Source organism: Crocodylus porosus, unplaced genomic scaffold, assembly GCF_001723895.1.
Source record: "Crocodylus porosus isolate Cpor-Errol unplaced genomic scaffold, CroPor_comp1, whole genome shotgun sequence".
Classification (NCBI taxonomy): Eukaryota; Metazoa; Chordata; order Crocodylia; family Crocodylidae; genus Crocodylus; species Crocodylus porosus.
Genome location: NW_017728886.1, coordinates 71910567 through 71932653, shown reverse-complemented (window position 1 = coordinate 71932653; position 22087 = coordinate 71910567). Strand labels below are relative to the sequence as shown.

Genomic DNA, 22087 nt, shown 5'->3' with positions numbered 1-22087 from the left:
GAACCTGTTCAGCCTTCACAAGAAAAGGCTGAGGGGGGACCTGGTGACTGTCTATAAACTCACTAGGGGGGACTAGAAGGGTTTGGGAGAGACCTTGTTTCCCTTAGCACCCCCTGGCATAACAAGGAATAACGGCCACAAGTTGTTGGAGAGGAGGTTTAGATCAGACATCTGTAAGAACTACTTCACAGTCAGGGTGGCTAGGATGTGGAACCAACTTCCAAGGGAAGTGGTGCTGGCTCCTACCCTGGGGGTCTTTAAGAAGAGTCTTGATGCCTACCTGGCTGGAGTCATCTGAGCCCAGTTTTTCTCCTGCCCTGGCAGGGGGTCAGACTTGAAGATCTACAAGGTCCCTTCCGACCCTACTTCTATGATTCTATGAATTCCACCCCCCCATCCCCGAAGAGAGAGACAGTTGCACAAGCACCCATGTTGCAAGTTTTGCCTGTTAGCAGCCAAAGTGCAGGGCCCCAGACTCCCCCTGCTCCTATCTCTTTAACATATGGCAGGCTTTGTGGCTGCAGCAGGGCCTTGCAGGCCTGCAGTTTTCACCCTGCTGCACCTTAACGCACACACATACTGTCACCTATGTCACGAGTTTTGCTTGTCAACAGTTTGAGGTACAGTTTCCCAGACACCCTCATACCTATCTCCTTGAAACTTGTCAGGCTTTGTGGCCTCCACAAGAGCTACCATCCCTACAGTTTTCACCCCACTGTGGCTTAATACACACATGTGACATGAGTTTTTCTTTCAGGAATTTGAGGTGCAGTTTCTCAGAAGCCCCTGCACCTATTACCTTGAAACATGGCAGGCTTCATGATCTCAGCAAATGCTATCAACCCTGCAAGTGTAATCTGAATCAGCCAAAAAACATCAAAGTTATAAGTATTTCATTGATTCCCCATTACACTCTATGCCCCAATCTCTGAATATCTCCAAATCGGCTCTGAATCTTCTGAAGCAGATTCGGCCGAATTGAATCAGGAAAGTGATTCAGATCTCTGAATTGAATTGTTGGCATCTGAATCAGCCGAATCCAAATCGAATAGTTCTTTATTTACACAGGCCTACCATACACCTCCCTCCCATCCTCCCCAAAAAATAGACTCCCAAACGTGTGTGTCCTTAGCAGAGACGCTGCTAAGGAATGTAAGCATGTAACAAGAGTGGAGCATCAGAGCTAGAGTTTTAACCTTCTCACTGCTGCTGTTGAATTGGCAGTAGCTTTTTCTGATCAGCCAGAGGAGGGTGAGTGAAGCTGAAAAGTAGACACTGCCATTCATCCATTTGGTCAGCATTCAGCCTGACTCTGGAAAACACTATTTTTCTTCATTCTTCCTTCTCAAAACAAGATTGCGTGCATTGTATTTGATGGTATATGATAGTCAAGAAAATATGATAACAAGAATTTCTGCTATGAACTGAGAGCTTCTTAGTTGGAACTGTCCAAGCAGAAGCAGAATTTGGGTGTAAAGGAATCACAGAATCAAAGAAAAACAGGGCTGGAAGGGACCTCAGGAGGTCATCTAAGTCTGACTTCCTGCTTCAGAGAGAACTAAACAATCTCATCCAGGTTGTTGTCTATCCTGCTCTGAAAAACTTCCAGTGATGGAGCCTCCACAAATTTTCTAGGTCATTTCTAGTGTTCCAGTGCTTAGCCAGCCTCATAATTAGAAAGTTCTCCACAGTATCTACCTTAAATATATCTTGTTGCAATTTAAGATGATCACTCTTTGCCCTGTCCCTTGTGGCCACAGAGATGATCTATCACCATCTTCTCTATAACCACCCTTAACATATCTGAAGGCTATTATTAACACCTCCTAAGTCTGCTTTTCTCTAAACTCTTCCAAAATGTCCATGCAAGTCATATTTCACAAACCTCTACTAATTTATGTTGCTGCTCTATTAACTCTTTCTAGTTTGTTTATAACTTTGGTGAACTGCTGTGCCCAAAACTAGGCACAAGGCTACAGGTGAGGCTCACTAGTGCTAAAAAGAGTACAAGAATCACCTCCCTTAACTAGCAGGTGACATTCCCATGAATATAACCTAGTAAAGTACTAGGTTTTTTTGTAACAATACTGTTGACTCATACTAGCTGATGACAAGATGACTATGAACTAATCATGAGATAAAGCTGTGAAACAGGCAAATATGACCCTAGGATTTATCAGTCAAGGTATATTCAGGAGAGATAGGAAATCATAGGATTGGGAAGGGCCTTGAAGGTCATTGCACAGATGTTGGATACCCTATTACTAAAACATCCAGGCAGATATCTATCCAGCCTCTTCTTGATCGGTCTCAATGCAGGAGAGCCACAACAATACTAGGTAGCTCATTTCATTGTTCTACTGCTCTTACAGTTAAGTCTTTTTCTGAGACATAATCTTAAAACATTATTACCTATGTAAGACCTCTTCTGGAACATCGCATAATTTTAGTCACCTCTGTTCAAGAAAGATAAATTCAAACTAGAACAGGTGAAAAGAAATGCTATTAAAATAAACAAGGCAATGGATAGAAAACGCTTGTTTTAGTTGAGACAACAACAGCTTGGCTCACTGAACCTAGCAAAACAAAAGTGCAGAGAAGATCTGATTGATCTCCATAAGTACAACAAAGGGGGGTAAGCATCAGGAATTGAAAAGAACTATGCAAGCTTAAAGCAGTATTAAGCAAAACAAATTGATATTAAATTGGTATGAGTATATTTAGACTAGAAATTAGAAAAAAGTTTCTCAGATCAGAGTAGGGAGATGCAAAAAGCCCAACTAGTTGAAAGTTAGCTTTCTGTTATTTTTATGAAAGACATTTTATCACTTGGTTGTGTGCAGTAGCAAGGGAATGGATTGACCACCAGGCAATCCCTTCCAATTCTATGTTCCTGTACTGTTTCCTCCATGTTTTTCTTCTCCCTCAATTGCATCACTACTTATTTCATTGGAATTACTCCTGATATACAACTAAGTAACATGAAAAGGGAATCAGTATCTATGTGGGGATAGTTTTCATTCTTTGTTAACACTTCATTATTATTTGTAATCATGATTGTGCCTAGAGGATAACAGCCTGGCTTTATTAAGCAACATGCAAACACACAGAGCCAGACACTAGATTCCTGCAAAAGAAATAGATGCTAAAATGCAAAATAAAATAAAAATGCAAAAGTGAGGTGAGGCAGAGAAGTGGGAATATTTGGCAGTGACACACAGTATATCTGTAGCATGAATAGGAAAAGAATTCAGGACTGCTGGGCCTTGGTTCAGGGCCCTAACCAATGGGACCAGTATGGGTAGGGGGGAGTTCTTGTTAAAATGGGGTACCAACAGGAGTCTTGACAGACACATAAATAATAAATCACTCACACTTAGGATTTCTTTTTTTAATAGAAGAATTCCATATTTAAAGAAACGTCACTGGATTTTCTATGTAGAGCTTAATTTTTAAATACATCCATTGGCCCCAGTTACATCCAGTGGTACACAAATTGGTTTGTGTTCTCTCTGACAAGAAGTAATAACGCACAATTTAACAACAAACATGAACTCCAGAAAGGATGGGCACAAGTTGAAATTTCTCTTTTTGGTGCCATTACATTTTCTTCAGGAAACTGTGGTCACAATGCATGGGTCTTCACATTCTGCTACAGCCCTCTCTGCTGTAGAATCAGTAAGGGTCGGCTATGTGAGATAAAGATTTGGGAGGCCTGCACACTGGGTCCATGTCTCCTTTGTAATAAATTGAAGAGGCACACAATAAATTTATGTCACATTTCCACACAATGTATAACTCTTTTTTGTTCCCCTCAGCTTCCATAATTAATTCATCACCCTGAGACTAAATCTATTTCTGAATAACTGGGTAGCTTCAAAAAGTACCCACCAGAGTAATATTTTCTTCTTGGTCTGCAAAATGAGAAATTTCCACTCAAAACTCAATAATATTATATATGAACACACAACCACAGCTAGAAAATATAATGCAAATATTTTTCATGTACTGCATCATGTACATCAAGTATTAGAGATTTTCAGTCTCTCTGGATTTACAAAAAGTAAAAATGGATTTTAAGTTCTGTGGGAAATCAAAGATAAATATTTTTAAAAAACACAATGCACAATTCTACAATTCTACTAAAGACAGCCTAATGTATACTGATAATTGCTCTCTTTAAAAAAATACTCCTTTGACTTATTCTGCTCCTTTTGAACAGCTGTTAAGATTATTCTTGTAAATCTGAGGTTGACAATTAACACTGCTTGTCTTCTGTTCAACAGAAATCAATATCCCATGACAATTATTTATTTTTGACCAGAAATTCCTAACTTCCCTGGAGTAGTCTTTTAAATTTAGTGTCAGTGGTTCTCAACATGCCATTTCAATATAACCATTAAACACAAAGCTTCACCTAGCAGAATGCTGTGCACCTCTTTTGTTCATTCATTTTTAAGGGTCTACTTAAATTACAGTCTTGCAGATTTGGCAGAAACCACAAAATCCAGAATTGTCTGCAAAATCAACAAAAGAAAAAAATAAAAAATAAATGTTAGCTCCCCAGTGGGAGCCAGCAGTCCTCGCTGTCACTGCAACCTGGCCGTGCAGCACTCTGGTAGGGGAAGGTGCTGGCTGGCAGGGTGGGACAAATGGCAACAGAAAAGATGGCTGCCACTCCCTTGTCCCTCCCCCTCCCCCCCTTCAGGGCCTCTCCACCAATCAGTACTAAGGGATGAGACCACCCAAGGGGCACACAGCAGTCAAGGTGGCAGCTGCTCCCTTGTTCCTCATTCCCCCCGGCCTTTCTGTCAATTAATGCTGAGGTGTAGGGCCGCCAGAGCACATCCACATAACGTCAGCAGAATTTGCTCTTCCTACTGCAACAAACCAGTAAAACTTGGTAAGTCTAACTGCAATTTAAATAGACCCCTATTTATTTTAGGTCAGTACATACATAGTTCTTACACTGCTTTCATCACAAAGACATTCGTATACACTATGGCGTGCTAACAGAGTATCAGGAAGGGTAGGAGATATAACTCCTAGAACCCTTCCTAGTTGTTCAACTTTAAATCATTGTCTACATCAGCAAAAAGAAAATACTGAAACTATATTGCTATATACGATCAGGTAATACTTGAATAATCAATGACACATAATAATTCAAGTGCTTATACTTGGGCCCCATATGGGATTTAGATGGATGGCTTATATCCACACCTGCTTTTAAAAACAAAAGTTTTGGTGAGATGCTTTGTCTGCCTTCACCCTTTACAAAGTTATTTCTGTTCTGTAGTCAAATACTGTGATCACTGGTATTATAACAACTAAAATGAGATGGATTTTATAAATGCCATACTCGGTTGTACTAGTAATATGGAGACAATTTTTATAGATGGACACAGTGTTGGGGGCTGGGAGACATGACCTCATGCTAGTATGTTTGTCCCAAAGGAACCTTGCCAATTACTTTTTTGATTATCAGTTACAGAATTGGCAGTCCTCAATTTTCTGCCTTGGGAAACACTGGAATTAAAACTGATCAGCAAAGTGTTGGCACTGGTGTCTGGTTAGTTATTTCAACCTCTATATTCCTTAGCTTTAAAAGTTCAAGTAAGTTCATTTTCAAAGGATCTCTTAAAAATACACAGCTAAGAAGTTAAAAGAATAGTTGGAGATTTCAATTTCTAAGGATTATTTCCTGTTTATTTTTCATATCGTAGCTGAACGATCACATTTCATTTTGGACATAGAATACAACTGTTTATAGAAGACAGTCTTTGTTTCTTCACATTCATACGTGCTAGCACACAATGGACTCCTGATTCAACTTAATAAAAGATAGCTTAATGAATCTGATATAAAGAAAATATAATCTTGAGAGAGATTTATGAAAGCCCAAGGAACTAAGCATTCTTTGTTCATGAAAGTTGGATTCAAAACTATGCAAAACTACTGTGGTATTTTGGGTATTATCCCAACTAGCAAAGTTGCTAGTGGGAAAATGAAAAATGATTTATTTTAACTGGAGAGTTTGTACTTTTTACTACATTTATGAGGAACAGACAAAAGACAAAATCCTGAAAGTCTCAGGCTACATTTCCACTGAAGTGGGAGTTTTGCAAAGGGAAGATTCAAAATGCCTTCTGCCATGGGACTGGACAAGAAGGATTGAAAAATTAATGAGGACCTAGTTACAGGGGACATCAACTGTGCTTAAAACCTGAGGCTGTCTTTACATGTGTTCTGAGGGCAGAGCGGGGGGCACTTTATTTAAAGTCACTCTAATTAAAGCACCCACAGCATCTCATGTATTCAGCATTGCATGCTTCAAAATGAAGGCGGCGGGTACTTTAACTAAAACTCATTAAATGAGCTTTAGTTAAAGTGACCCCGCTGCCATTTTGAGATGTGGGGATGCTGAATACATGAGATGCAGAGGCTGATGGAGCATGCAAATTAGCATGCTCCAACAGACTTGATTAATTGGACCTGCCCCAATGCACTGTAATTACAGCATGCTGGAGCACTGTCCCTGTATGTATATAGGTACCCCAAATGTTCAAACATACAAGTGTGAGAACATAGGCTAAGTGAACTCCTATTGTTGTTTACGCCTTTTCATATGAGGAGTATCTCCAGACTGTGTTAAGTATTCTGTATTATTTTATCATCTTATAACTCCACAAAGATAATAGGAGTGACTTGCGGTCCTCCAGCATCTGACAGTGCACCATTCCTGGCCCTCCCTCCATGGACAATCTATCAACTTGACAGTAGTCTACTGACCTGAGGATTTACCTGCAGAAGACAATTTCCTTCATCCTTGTGCTACCTACTGGCTGTGCTGCCCTCTGCCCCACACTCAGGGGCAGTCCCATGCTGCTGCTGCTGTGGGTTAAGTCCAGGGATAAAGAGTACGTTGAAAAAAGTTTCCAGGAAGAAGGAGAGGCAGAAACAAGCTGCTCCTGCCAGCTTCCTGTGTCTCAACACCGAGTTTTCCAGCCTTTCAGTTCAGATCTACCTCCCACTTCAACAACTGCAACTGTGTGTGTGAGGGAGGGGGAGCAGTGGGGCAGCCCAGTGCTCTACACAAGTTGGTGTCCCTTGGTTGACAGCCTGGTCCAGTCAGTTGCCTGAGAAAGCATCTGAGACACCTGTGACATGTAGTCTGAGGCATGACCACTCCTGGTGTGACTGCTGGGACTCCAGCTCACTGGCCCTCCACCAGGTTAGAGCTGTTCAGGTCAGAGATCATAGTAAATGTCATCTTGTGACTATTTATTATGCATATTAACTTTTAGTACTGCTTAAAATCTCATAGATTTAGTATGTCGTAAGTGTCCCATGTAATAAGGCCCCCAGCTTCTTTTATGTTCAGGATATTGTCCTGAAAAGGAGTTAAAAGGCTCGTGGACTGGCCATGAGATAAGCTCTCTAAAACCTATTTATCTAATACATGTACTGTTAGGCATCACCAGAAACGAGAACATCCTATATGAGTGTCTTTCCTTGTGTACTGCTTTGTTTGTCCTGTATTATCTTTAGTAGAATTCATGATGCCATTGGTCAAAGAAACTATTAACAACAGCCTAACAGAAGGCAATGTTCTAAGAGATAGCCAACATGGCTTCATTGCATGTAGGCCTTGCCTGACCAATCTCATTTCCTTCTATGACCAGGTGACACATCACCTGGACAAAGGAGAAGGGGTGGATATCATATATTTGGACTTCAAGAAATCCTTTGACTTGATGTCCCATGATGTCCTCATGGTAAAATTGGGGAACTGCAGCTTTGACAACCTTACAGTCTGATGGCTGGTGAACTGGCTCTGTGGTCGGACCCAGAGAATGATAGTTGATGGAACAAAATCAACATGGTGCACGGTAACCAGTGGCATCCCCCAGGACTCTGTTCTCAGACCTGTACTCCTTAATGTATTTATAAGTGATCTAGACTCTGGTGTCAGAAGCAGACTGGCTAAGTTTGTTGACCACACCAAACTATAGGTCACCTCTATAGGCTTGCAAGGTGGGAAGATCAAAACCTGACAGCATTCAACACAGAGGAATGTAAGGTTCTCCACCTCAGGTGAAAAACCCTGCATCACACTTATAGGTTTGGCAGTGCTACACTCACTAGTACCATGACTGAAAGAGACTTGATCGTCATGACTGACCACAATATGAACATGAGCCACCAATGTGATGCCACAGCTGGCAAAGCAAACAAAACTGTGGCTCACATCTACTGATGCATCTCAAGCAAGAAAGTCATCCTCCAGCTTTACTTGGCCTAGATGAGGCCACAGCTGGAATAGTGTATCCAGTTCTGGGCTCTACAATTCAAAAAGGATGTGGAGAAGCTCAAAAGAGTCCAGAGGAGATCCACATGCATGATTAGAGGATAAGACAGCAAGTTTTATGAGGAGAGACTAAGACACATGGGACTCTTCAGCCTGGAAAATCGTAGGCTCAGGGGTGACTTGGTGGCAGCATCAGGAACTGGGAGAAGTCTGTTTACCAGGGCACCCAAAGGAAGACATGGTCCAATGGTCACAAACTCCTGGAAAACCATTTTAGGCTGGACATCAGTAAAAACTTCTTTACTGCCCAAGTCCCCAGAGCCTGGAATAGACTTCCCACAAAGGCAGTGCATACACCTGGATACTCTGGACACTTTCAAGACACATTTGAATGCCTATCTTGCTGGGATCAGTTGACCCCAGGTGACTTCCTGCCCCTTAGGCAGGGAGCTGGACCCAATGATGATCTTGTAAGGACCCTTGCAGCCCTAATATCTATGAAATCTATTACATTTGTTCTGTATCTGCTGTGTAGAAACTTTGAAAAAGGCATAAAACATTTTTGTAAACAGAGGTGTAATGGGCCAGGAATACACCTGGGTCTTCCCACTTAGTCATGTACATTCTGCCTCAGAGGTTTCAACAGTGGGCGGCATACAGAAGCAGCAGCAGCAAGCAGTGGTGGTACAGGGCAGAGCACTCTGGGAACCGGAGTTCTGTAGAATGGAGTTCTGTAGAACAGTGGAGGAATTTGCTGCTGATGCTAAGGGGAGATGTCACCTCAAATTTTTTCTCCCCAGCACCAGCAAACTCCACTGCTGCTCTATAGCACTAGAATTCCCAGAATGCCCTGTCTTCTATGACACACACTGCTGTGCCACTACTTGCTGGAGCCAGAAAGTGCAGGCAAAGCAAGGGATAGGAGGATGAGGCACCCCTCCCAGGTTCAATCTGGTGTCCCCTCCACGTGCAAAGCTCTGTGCCAAGGGTATGTGCTACTGTTTGTATGCATAAAATGCAGGGCAGGGAGGCACCTTGGAGACTAACTGGTTCAGAGAGGTGACAAACCTTTTATAGGTGACAGACTGCTTCATCAGGTGTTTTCACCTAGGAAACATTTTGCCTACAGGTGGATCCAGAATTTTGAAAATAGGGGTGCAGGACCAGCCAAAGGCACTGCAGAAGTGGCTACACTCTCCTGCCCCTAGACTCCCCCCACACAGGGGAAGGCAGATCATGCCATGAGAGAAGCCATGAACTTTAAGTCCCTCAATAAGGGAAGAATCTACCCTGGCTGCTCTTGGCACTCCTTCCCTTCCCTCGCATGCTTAGCATTACCTTCCCTCCCCTCCTATTCCTGCCTCTTGCAGTTTCTACTTATACTTCTGAGCTTACGAAGGGAAGAATCGCTCACCACTGACGCTGTCCCATGTGCTCCTGATCTGCTCTGCTCCAACCAGGGCTACACAGAGAAGCTGCACAGGGAGTCAGGCTTGGCAAGGGACAGTGTCCCAGGAGTGGGAGGCAGGGGAGATTCTTACTTGCTTCAGGGACTTAGTCCCGATTCTGCAGGTGATCCAGGCATCTACTTCAATTGGGGAACTGAAGCCATTGTGCTACACTGTGAAAAGGGGAACGTGCCTAGGCTACCAGCCCTGCTTATGCCTCTCTGAGTCAGTTAGTCTCTAAGGTGCCACCCTGCCATGCTTTTTCCTGATTTCAGATTAACTTGGTTAACCACTTCTCTCGCCATGCGAAATCAGTTATTGTACTCATAGCAGGCTATGTAGCTGGTTCTTCAGAAAATTTTGGCCCTAACTGCCAGTTTCTCATGCGTTAATAATGGGGTTTGAATGGAAAAAAACCCAAAACAAATGCACACAAAGATAATGTATAAGCAGGTCAGTACACTAAAAAATTGGCTCTTCATGAGGAACATTGAAACCTGGTAAGAATAAGCAAGGCATATGGAAAAGAGGGCAAATTATTAGAGCCAGCACATTTTAGATGTTCTTTGTTAAATATAGTGCAGTCAACGTAACCTAACTGGGAAGATTTAGGTTATATAGGACAAAATGTTTTTAAGTGCCCAAGTCTTTTAGGATCTTAAGGATGATATTTTTAAAATACTTAAATGATTCAGAAAACCCATATTCCAAGTCACCTACAACTTTGTAAGTGCAAATTAATGTTCGGTACATGGAGGGGATATTTTTGTAGGTGTCTTCTTTGTGCCAGCATTCAAACAATATCTGTCAACAAAAAGTTTGACCAGGTCCAGAAGAGGTACAGTAGCATGATCATACCCCGCTTTCTGATCACCCAGTAGGAGCAGAAGTCTGGGATTCCTTTAAGTCCCAAAGAACATAAGAATTAATCCCTCTCCCTTCCCCTTGGTGCTCAAAGGCACATTCCCTCCCACTCCACACCCTACCCCCACATCGTCCTCTGCTGCTGCCAGTGTCCTCACTGTCCCAGAGGTGAAGGGAGCTCCTGCCCTGCTTCAGTTGGGCTGCACATGGGCTGAGCTTAGCCCTCAATACCATCTGCAGTGAGTGAGTTCTTCCATCCTCCCTGCTCCCACTGGTGTTCCCCACCAGCCTCTGCACCCACCACTGCTGTCATCCCAGGCTGAGCCCAGCCCCCATGCAACCTGGCTGGAGCAGAACAGGAGCTGCCCTCATCCCTGGGACACATGGACAGTGGGGACACTGGCAGTGGCAGGCTGGGGAGGGTGCAATACAAGGGGGCAGGGAAGGGAATGTGCATCTGAGCATGGAGGAGAAGGGAGGAGGGGAAATGTTCAACTTCATCAACACTTAGCAGCCCAAGGTATGGTCTTCCTGTCTCAGTGGAGAGAAGAAGACGGAGGAGGTTGTGAGCAGGGAGTGCAGTCACCCCTGCAGTGCCAGTCACTGTAACTACCCTACCTGCCTTTATAAAAGCTTAGATCTGCTTCTGGCTTGACCTATTTCATGCTGATTTCTATAGAGCTAAATCTGTAAGTAACAAAATTCATGTATAACAAATTCTCAGACCAACATTACAACATTTTTCTCTTTTCTCTGTCCTCTAAGGCCTTTGGCTATCTTCCCTTTGCTGTTGCTTTTTTCATAGACACATGCTATGATTCTTATCTATTTGTGGACATGTCCATACAGTGCTTTCCAGAGAAACAAGACGGAACAAAGAGATTCTGAAGAGTTCACACATAATAAATAGGCAGACAAGGACACAGAAGTTGGAAAAGTGAAGACACATTCAATGTACCATTTAATATATGTAGAGATGCTACATAGTTGAACTGATTTGGGAGAAATTGATGCATCTATTTTGGTGTATTGAGAAAAATATTCTGTGGATTAAAGGGATGCTCTTTTATTTGAATAATTCATTTACAAATAAATAATGAATATAACATGTAGCTACATTGGCTTTAGGCAACATGGCAGAAACAGGTCTACCTAAATTACATAAATATAGTGAAGATCAGGATCTGCATGAGCTCAGAAATACTGAACCAAGCAAAGAATAAACGAGGACAGTAACTGAAAATACATGAAAATATTTAAATGCAAGGTAGGTAAATGGGTGGTCCAGGATAGAAATATGAATGGAAATGGCCAGCAAAGAAGCTGGCGACAAGAAATGAACCTAATATAATCTTTACGAAAAAATTATTATTAAAAAAGAAAATTAATATTTTGCCTGTATATCTTGCATGCAAACATTATTGAGAAGACAAGTAAGAATTTAGTCTTAGTTTGTCAGGAATCTGTCTCTCAGAAGCTGCTCCAATGAAACAACGCAGCATCTCGTGTATATTCAGCATCCCGTGTTTCAAAATGACAGTGAGTGCACTTTAACTAAAGTTTGTTCAACAAGCTTTATTTAAAGTGCCCCCTTTGACATGCAGGATGCTGAATACATGAGATGCTGCAGCATGTTGGAACATTTTAATTTGAACACTCCAGCAGACTCAATTAATCAAGTTTGCTCCAACGCGTTGTAACCGGAATGCGTTGGAGCACATGAATAGGCACCTTGGGTGCCAACATTTTGTAGCACAGCTGTTTCCTATCCTTTTTGAGTTTGAGAACCTAGAAGAATCTCCTCTAATTTCCATTTGTGAATCCTGTCTCTATTTTCTACCATGAAGACACTTCAAGTTATTTCATTGTAAAAGAATATTAAGTATGACCTTTCTTCTAAGAATGAAAAGGCAATCAATCCAGTGACATCATTTACTGAATGTTTAGTATCAAAACAAAGAATTAACCATCAGCACTTGAAGTGATTCAAGCTGTGCTGCCTTTTAAAGAGTTTATCTTTACTCACCAAGAATAATATGGTCTTAACAAAATGTTCTTACATTCTGTGGCAAGGAAAACGTAATATTTTACCAGCACTGGGTTCTAATGTGACATTAAACAACTATGGAGAGTATACATTTACTTTACGCAAGTATTCATTACAATGCTGTCAGGTAAAATTGCAGCTTTTTATACAATGATACAAACTAAACTAAAAAGGGGGGAAAAAAGATTAGGATGTCTGCAGCATTGCCAATTCATGGAAAAATCCTGCCTTGGCTATATACTACCTATTTTCCTGTTTCAGGTCACCTCCATAATTTGACAAAAGTGCACTGAAAATGAAGCATAAATTCCGGCTTATTTTAAAAGAAGGTATTCAACTGCCATGAAATTTCAGAAGGTGTTAATTTTTATGCCCTTTAATTTTCTATGTGGTGCTTTTTTGATTCCTCTTCATAAATAATTCACTGAAATTTTCCTTGGTAGGAGTACCTTTATTTTTTCAATATCCCAGAGCACTTCTTTAAATACAGGTTTACCTCCTACTCTAGAAACACCTGACCCAGATCAAGCATTAAAAAAAACACTTAGGAAGTGTACACACACAAAACAAGTCCTGTGTTGTGAATACTTATAGTTGCTAGAGGCAAAATGTGCTTGACACAACACCCAAAAACAAATAAATGGGAAACGAAAAATAAAACCACTGCTTGCATAACGTCTGTTCTTTCATGCAACTGACACCTTATCATTATCACATCTACTAGGCCATGCACCAGAAGGTAAATTCAGCTTTCCTAAAGCTACCTGCTTTCCAGTCTCCCCACCCCCTTTTAATCATCCTTCTGTAAACAAGCCTTTACCAGGATACAAGATATGAATCCTCTGAAGTGAGTTTTCAATTCTTTGCTTTTATGGGTTGCATCAGGTATGTTGCTTCTCTAGCAACCCTAACTGCTTTACAATAAAAATGTTAGTTTGTTGTAATTAGAACTGGTTGGAAATTTTCCATCAGAAAGATTTTCTGATACAAACTGCTACATATTTCAATTTGGCTGACAAAATGTTCTATTCTATCAGGATAATTTAAATGACGGGTCCTGAGCTGTCTGCATGGAAGACTCTTCTGACTTTCCATCTCTACTTGACCAAAGCATTCCAGGAAGGCTACCAAGACTGAATCTCCCATTCTGCCTTCCTTTAGCTGCATTTTCTCAAGACTAAAGTAATGGTTGTAGAGCAAAGAAGTGGGGAAATCAGCCTCCCCAACTTTTCCCATTTCTGAACTACAGCAAATGAGCACTCTGCCTCTACAGATCTGCTGAGACAGGGCTGAGACAGGGAGGCTGTTCAGCAACAAGACTGAAAAATCTCTTAACAAATTGCCTTTCGGCTACCTAACAACAGCCAGCAAGGTAGGCCCTCAAAAATCTGAAAAGCTCCATTCTGGTTTTCATAAAGCACATTATTTTTGGAAGTGCCTTCCCTGAAAAATTCTCTCCAACTTGACATAAGTCAAAACTTTTTCAAACACCTGACTGTATGTGTGTGTGTACATGCATGCACACATGCCCACATGAAGGGACTTCTATATTCCACCCAAATTTAATGTGGAATAAGTGGTGAGATAAGTGGCCATGTGCAACAGAGAGCTCCCTCCTCAGCACCATGGGTAGAACTGGGCTGACGCAGCCCAGCACTGCTCATGTGCAGAGACTTACAGGAGTTAGTGAAGATGCCTTTATCTGAACCCACTGGGCTAATTTGTCATGTGACTGGGCACTTTTAAAGTGCTATGCAGACATGCACTTCTGTCAGGACATGGCTGTAGTAAGCTTTCAGGGGGCTGAGTGCATGACAAATGTCACTTCTGTCAGTACTCTTTAAAGAGACAATTTGCTTTTCACAGATTAGTAAGGAGTCTCTTGACTTCAGGAAGTCTGACAACCACCCCTTATAATATGAGGTTTTAAAATGTCTTATGCTCCAATATTACAACTGAACAGTTGCAATACAGATTTAATTTTATTTATAAATTGTTCATTATGCCATGCTTCCTTATGAGGAACTTAATTGTAGGTCTGGATATAGGGAATCTCTATACATTCTGCATTCTCTTTTCTCCTGGAGACATGGATTTGCACCCAGATTTGGACAAGGATGAAATAAAATTGATTGTTTCAGTCAAATTTCTAGCAAACATTTGATCATGTAATAAGACCATTGTACAGCTTGTAAGACTCTGCTTAGAAGAGCAGCAGAGATGAGTGAGAATCATGCTTGTGATCCAGAGCTACAGATGACATGAGCAATTTTTGATATACAGTATTGTAATTTTGACCATGATACTGAATGTCTTACTCTTGCTAATAAAACAACTACCTTCATTTTTCAGGAAGAGAAATTCCCTCCCAAAGTATCACATTTCAGAAGCCAGACAACAAACAAGTCAAGTAATAATTAGTAAAGTTAGTAATTAGTTAAAAAGTAATAATTAGTTAAAATTAGTAATAAAGTTAAAACATTTTGTGAATAAGTAGGAAAACATAGTTATAGTAAAATTGCAGTCAGTGCATCTTCATTTGAAACTGATTTAGGTGAAAGATGATAACTGTAGATCAAAATCTGTTAGATGGCATACAGAAACTTAAGTAAGTGATAGTAAGTTAAACCATATCAGTAAAGCTGATCTGGTACAACATGGCAAAGAAGCAAATCCCCACAATCTAATGTGATAGGTGCAAATGGATTCAATGTGATGCTTGTTTCTGGTACTTTGTTAGCATTTAAATAACTGACTGCGTCAAAACTACTTTGACCTCACAAACTAAAAATCACATCACTACTTATTTTCAGTGAATAATGCTACAGTTATATTGTGGTTTTGAGAGTATTGCCTAATTTGATTGCCTAAATTTCAAGGCAGAAAAATACAAATTAACTGAATAAATTAACTGATCAAGTCAAAGTATATCCAAATTCTTCTGAGAATCTAAAGGACAGTTATGCTCTACCCTCTTTTGAAATATTTTAGAGGTGCAATTGAGGATCCTTGAAAAAAAATGTGTGTGTGTGTGTGAGAGAGAGAGAACTATAAAGGACATTTAAAATGGATACATAGAGGAGGGATATCAGATGTGTTCATCCTGGCAACTCTGAGTAACAAGGAGTACAGTTATTTTACAGTCCCAAACCTAATGATTCAGATGTTATTCTACAGGACTTATTATTCCCTTATTATAATCAATAAAACTACACAACATATTCTTCATTTTTGGGAATAGGAATGGTATTTCTTAAAGAAACAGGATCTTTGCATGCATAACAGATGGTTCCCATCAGAGGAGGTTGATTACTCTTACAATAACCTCGTACTTTATATCCAGGATGGTAGGAATCCAGATTTAGCTGGATGTGAACATGTATCCACTTACTGTTGGTTGCATAACATATGGCGGATGAGGCATCCATGAAGTACTCTGGACCTGCACATCAAAACAACTTTTATTAGCACAAATCAATAGAAAACAGAGCCCCATTCTTGCTTTAGGTATCCTTTGCCTTTTGTACTGCTACAATTAAAGATGAACTTCTTTTTAGAGGAAGATTGTATCTAGAGACAAAATTCATGTATGACTTGTAATGTTATCAACAGAAACTCTCAGAACCCATTCACTAATGTTTTCACTATGCTCAGGAGTCTGAAAAATGACATTGTATCTATGTTCCACTTGTTATAGTGGTATAGTGCTCCCATAGTGAGTGTATAGTGGTATAGTGATCACGGTATACTGACCCTGAATGTGTTGTGCATCATGCAATAGATAGCACAATTGGCTGAAAACTTTAGGTAAAATTTTCAAAAGCTTCCTAATGATTTAGAAAATTAATCTTATTTTCAAAAGTGACATTATCAAACATCTTTATGGAAGTCTCATTTAAAACGAGTCTCTGAAGGAATTGTGGAAGTTGTACTTTGTGCTGCCATGTGGAATTTACTAAAGCTATCTTAGTAGGAGATCCTGGTCAGATACACTTATATGCACTTCAAGCCAAGACGACAAAGGTGGAGAGTGGAACAAATTTTAATTTTAATTTTAGAATACATGATTTTAAATTTCACTTACTATGGTCACAAAATATTTCTGGTATATCAGCTTCTTGTACTGTTTTTGGCTAAAGTAAATTAGCTATAAGTTCCTCGCTTTCATGATCATTAAACTCATCCATAAATATTTAGAGAAAGTAACACCAGGCAACAATGAAAAGTATATACTGCAATAAACTTGCTACTCTAAAGGATGTTCCACCTTGTAGTCAGGGGAAACTTCAGGACTCCTGCTCCTCAAAGTGATGTTGGTGACACTGCATTCCAGAAGTACTAATCATTAATAAGTATCTGTAATGACATTTTGACATCAGCATCAGAAAAGTCTGAACACCGCACTGTCCTGCCACAACAAAGACATCAAAGTGGAAACGTCAATGGGAACCTGAAGGAGAATAGAACAGTTTTCCCCAAAGTATCTTGTTTTACAGGGCACTACTTAAGAGAAATGTATGTTGTTAATGGGTGTCAGTCAGGCAAGTGCAACTCAGAGCAAAAGCTAAAATATAATGAACATGAAATAAATCGCAAAGAGGTGCATTTTCTAAAATTTGGCCAATGAAAGGAAGCCAAAATGACAAGATGTTTTATTAAGTATGACAATTTTTTGCTCAAGTCAACTGGAAATGGATGAAAATGCTAAGCATTTGAAAAGCTGATTGAAGATAGACAAAAACATGGTTGCTTTAATTTTGCAGTGTAAAGTATCCAGGAAATGCTTGAAACCTTACACTAAGTGGTACCTGAATGCAAATAAAGAGCCTTGGTTTAAAGCATGATTAAACTGTGAAAGTCACTCACTTTTGTGCCATACATACTTTGCCTTTGTCCACATCCAAACCAGAATTGTTAAGGGGAAGGGGAAATCTGACGTACCTGGTATGTAGAGACAGGGGAAGCAGCAATGAATGGTGTGATAGATGTCTGTGGAATCATGCGATTTGTTGCAATACTGTACGGTGAGGAATAAAATCTGCAAACAGAAAACAAAGGGGAGATTCTTGAAGCTTCTGACTGCCAGACTCAAGTCAAATAATTCACTGCCTCCCGGGCAAAGACAAAGAAAATCTACACTGTTAATTATATCTGTCTCTCCAATACTGTAATAAAAAAGGGATACTCTGGCTCTCTGGTTTTTTCTCCCTCTTTCCTCCTCCCTCAATTCATTCTCAAGATCACTTGTATAGAACTTTTCAAGATACTCATTAAAAAAATCCAGAAAGCATCTGTTTGGAATGCAAAGTGGCTGATTTTTCCAAAATGTCACCTACTCTGGAAAAACTTCTTAGACTATATCAAAGACATGATTGATTTCATGTACACATGCTATTAATGATTTCCTCTCCCATCTTAGTATGGAGGACAGACACTATATTCTCTATATGCCCTGAATTATCTTATTAAAGAATGGTTGCAGTAAATATGTCCTCTGATTGAGAATTCACATCCAATTAGGAGAATTAAATATAGTACTTGTTTTTCATTCAAATAAATTGAAATGTGTCTAAGCCTCCTATACAGAACTGAATAGCTCTATCTTTTGTTCCTTTTATTTATACTCCTATATGCTACCTACCTAAATATTATGTTACCTGTTACTTGCTGTTAACAGAGGTTAAATATTGTTTTTCCCTTAGGGTTAATGATTATTGATAAAATTATCACTTGAACTGTATTAGTACTTGCATCATATACTACATATGCATGTATATATTCACTTAGTCTTCTATATTTGTCTTTTATGTGTTTTAACTCAAAGACCAAATGAACAGGTTTTGAGCTGTGGTGCCACTGAGTGCTTGAGAAGCATGGGTTCTGCGCATGTATGGCAGGGGTAAGGGGAAGCACAGGAGTCTCACACCAGGGATTCAAAAGCCATCCCAGTTGCCGCTGCTGCCACCTCAGCTACGGCATCATTTGACCTCCCCAGTTATTGCTCTTATGGAAGCAGTGCAGTGCATTTGCACACCCAGCTGCTGGTGCTGCAAGAGCGACATCATGGGACTACTTTTACTGTCAGAGTGCAGACTCTGTGGGAGTGGGGGAGCCATTCTAATGCCCCTCCTAAGTTGGAGCCTGGGGCCTGTGCCCCGCTCACCACCTCTAGTTATGTTACTGTTTAAAATTATAAATGATAATAATTGTAAAGACTTTCAGGAGAGTCTGTGGATTAAAAATGACAAAGACCTAATACCTTTGATTCTCCAGAAAAGATTAAATTTACCCCATGCAATAGCATTTTGCATCATTTAAGTCTCATGCAAATCCAGTGTGATCAGAGGATTTAAGCATCCTACACAGATCCTCTCTGCCTAAAGACAGATTGAAAAGTGTTCTCTCCTTTTCTATTCCATCTCCACAATACCCAGGAAGGAAAATCAAAAGTATGCTTTCACAACAAGTCATGGAAAAAACCCCACCCAAATAAACCTTTACTTTGCTTGCACAAATACACTACTTACACTGGCAATTAAACCTTGACAACCAAAATGTACTACTGGTCAGTCCATTTAATATGGCACATTCCATATGAGGACTATAATAATAAAAAATAAATCACTGAGCTAGGAGCAGCAGCTAGGTTGGGAAAAGGAGGCTGCCTTCTTTATCAGGAGAAATTTTCCAAAGTTATGGGAGTGCTCAGAGTGAAGGGAGATGAGGGGAAAGGAGAGATTGAAATGACTTCTTTTCAGTAATTCAGATTAGATTTTATAATGCCAAGAGTAGCAGGCTGGATGATGGGGAAAATAATTAAAGGAAATAGCAACTTATTGCCATTTTAAAGAGTATCTCTATAGTTTGACATTGCTAAAAAATAGGGCTCTATTCTTAAATTTATTTTCTGTAACATTTTACAAGTATCATATTTAAGAGAGGATCGATGGATAGACAGATATATTGTATGCTCTGCTGCTGCTCAGCCAGCATTAAACATACCTCCTTTTAGAACAAAAGGCTTTTTCTGAATACATTTAACTGTGGGTTAACTTGGGACATTAGCACAGGGAGTATGTTATCCCTTGTCCTGTTAGAATGATGTATTGACCATAAGAAGTGATCTGTTCCTAGTCAATGGCTAATCAGATTTCACTTTGGCCATGCAGATGTACCAAGAACAAACTGTATGCCATAAATGAAAGCAATCAGTACCTGCCTGATGGGCAGAATTTAATCCAGGGGAAAATGCATAATAGATAATAAATAAATCTCTCACATAAAAGGATATTATAGGAGCCTTTAGAGAAAACAATGCACTTTGTTCCTTCTGTTCTACTCTTATCCATCATTCATGGTGTTACACTCTTGAGGAAGTTAAAACATAGCCACTCACAGTGATAGCCATTTAAAAGAGTTCAGGGGAGAGACAACTTCCTGCTTGATCTCATAATGTTGGTAGTCCAGAATAGTCTCCTCAAGTAACCCCAAGAAAATACCGTCAAACTCACAGGAAATATTTGCTAAGCCAAAAAACTTGAAAGACAGCTAGCCATTTTATTTTCAGCTTGAGATGCAGTTTTCTTAATGGTACATACACTTTTAGAAAACATGCTCTGGTAATGTGAAAAAATATATCCCTTCCAACTCCCCTGTCACTGGCATTTATCCATCAAGGTCCAGAACACTTTCAGATAGGTATCAAATAAAATAAATGATTAGGACAGTCAGATATATTCCTAAATCAAATACAGCAGAGAATCTTGGAAGAGAAAGGAGAGAAATTGAACAGAAAACAACCGTTTAACCCCAAAAAATCACTCCTACAATTGTACTGAAATGTTAAAGATGTGGAACAAGATTCCAGGTTGGCACGTCACTCTTATACTCAGTATCCCTTATACTTGGAGCAGGGATACCTCTTCTGCTATTATGGCTCCATTATGCTAGAGCAAAAAGAGTCTCAGAAAGAGTCTGGTGGAGAGAATCCCCTCCTTAAAGAAGGTTATCAAAGGAGTTGTAGGGTATTCTCTCAAAACATCTTTGCAAACCCTGGAGTAGTGTAGTGGAGGGACTTGCTGGGGTCTGGACCAGAACCTGGAGGGGACAAGGGCACAACTACAGCAACACTGGATGGCACCACTGGGCAGTTGCCCAAGGCTACTAAAGTTAAAAACTGAAAGTTGATCCACTGCATGCAGGATTACAAGAGTAAAAAAAACATGCTGATAAACATCCAGGGAAAAGGATGCTCTGAGGTGCCTTCATGCAGTCCCATTTAACTTGCACATAATTTATAAGGACAAATTTATAGAGACACCTTAACACAGGGGCAGGTAACATATGGCCCATGGGCCAGGATCTTCTATCCAGCCCACAGGGCCTCTAAAAATTTTAGAAAATGAATATTTATCTGCTCCTGGCTGCCTGTTTAAGCTGACAGTAGCCAAGGGCAGTAGGACTCAGGAGGCGCGTCCAGACAAATATGCATGTGCCTCTTGCCCGGTCTCAAACCCCTTTGAGGCGGGGCAACAGACACATGAGGGAATAAAAAATGTTCCCCACACTGGAAGTTTGCAGCATGGGGAGAAAATTAGACCCCTGGATATCCAGGGGTCTAAAAAACTTTAAGTTTAAAAAAGTGGAGCAGGGCACAGTCTCAGACCATGCCCTGAGGCAACCAGAGGCCGAGTGATCCACGGAGACACTCTGGCTGTCAGAGTGTCTCTGTGGTTGGCCCCTCACCCTGGTGCTGAAACACATGGCTGGCCAGGCCACGTGTTCAGCACTAGGGCTCCAGTGCTGGTCAGGGGTCGGGGGTGCTGGAGGAGGGGGGAAGGGACCATGGGGGGGGCCCTGCTGGCCCTGCCCCCTCCCCCAGCCTCCACCTACCCCTGCCGTGTCTGAACCCACACTCTGCCATCCCCCCCACACTGAGGCCCCTGATCCCTGCCCTGCCCCGCTGCTCTCCCTGCCAGCCCCTTGAGGCCCCCAATCCCTTTCCTGCCTGGCTCTTCCCCCGCCAGCTCCCCCAAGGCCCCTGATCACTTTTCTGCCTTGCCTGTCCCTGCACCAGCCCTCCTGACCCCACCAAACCCTCCTCTGCTCTGCCGAGCCCCATCCCCGCCATCCCCCTGATGCCTGCCCCCCCCACACTGTAGTTTAAAAAAGTCCAGATATCAAGAATAAAAAAAGGGAGGAGACTAGAAGTGATAGGTCCATCGGGTGGAGAGATAGTTTAAAAAAAACCCAACCCCCCCAGCACTTACCAGCAGCTCCAACTGCTGTCTGGCTGACTGGCACCCCACCCGCACAGTGCGGGGCAGGGTGACAGCAACAGTGGCCCCAGCCCAGGCCCTCCTGCCCCCCCCACTGTCCTGTGCTGCTGGAGCCCCCCCACTTCTGCTTCTAAGGTAA

At 41.1% G+C, this 22087-nt stretch overlaps 1 protein-coding gene across 3 annotated transcripts in view; it reads right to left on the bottom strand.

The window, feature by feature from the left end:
- Positions 1 to 22087, bottom strand: part of RBMS3 (RNA binding motif single stranded interacting protein 3) — a 542868-nt gene that overhangs the window by 87910 nt on the left and 432871 nt on the right. For all 3 annotated transcript variants that reach the window (XM_019536251.1, XM_019536258.1, XM_019536241.1), the window contains exons 8-9: positions 17612 to 17708; positions 16062 to 16112 (exon numbers count right to left, since the gene is read on the bottom strand). In XM_019536251.1, the coding sequence (XP_019391796.1) occupies positions 16062 to 16112; positions 17612 to 17708 (148 nt within the window). The remainder of the gene's footprint in view (positions 1 to 16061; positions 16113 to 17611; positions 17709 to 22087) is intronic.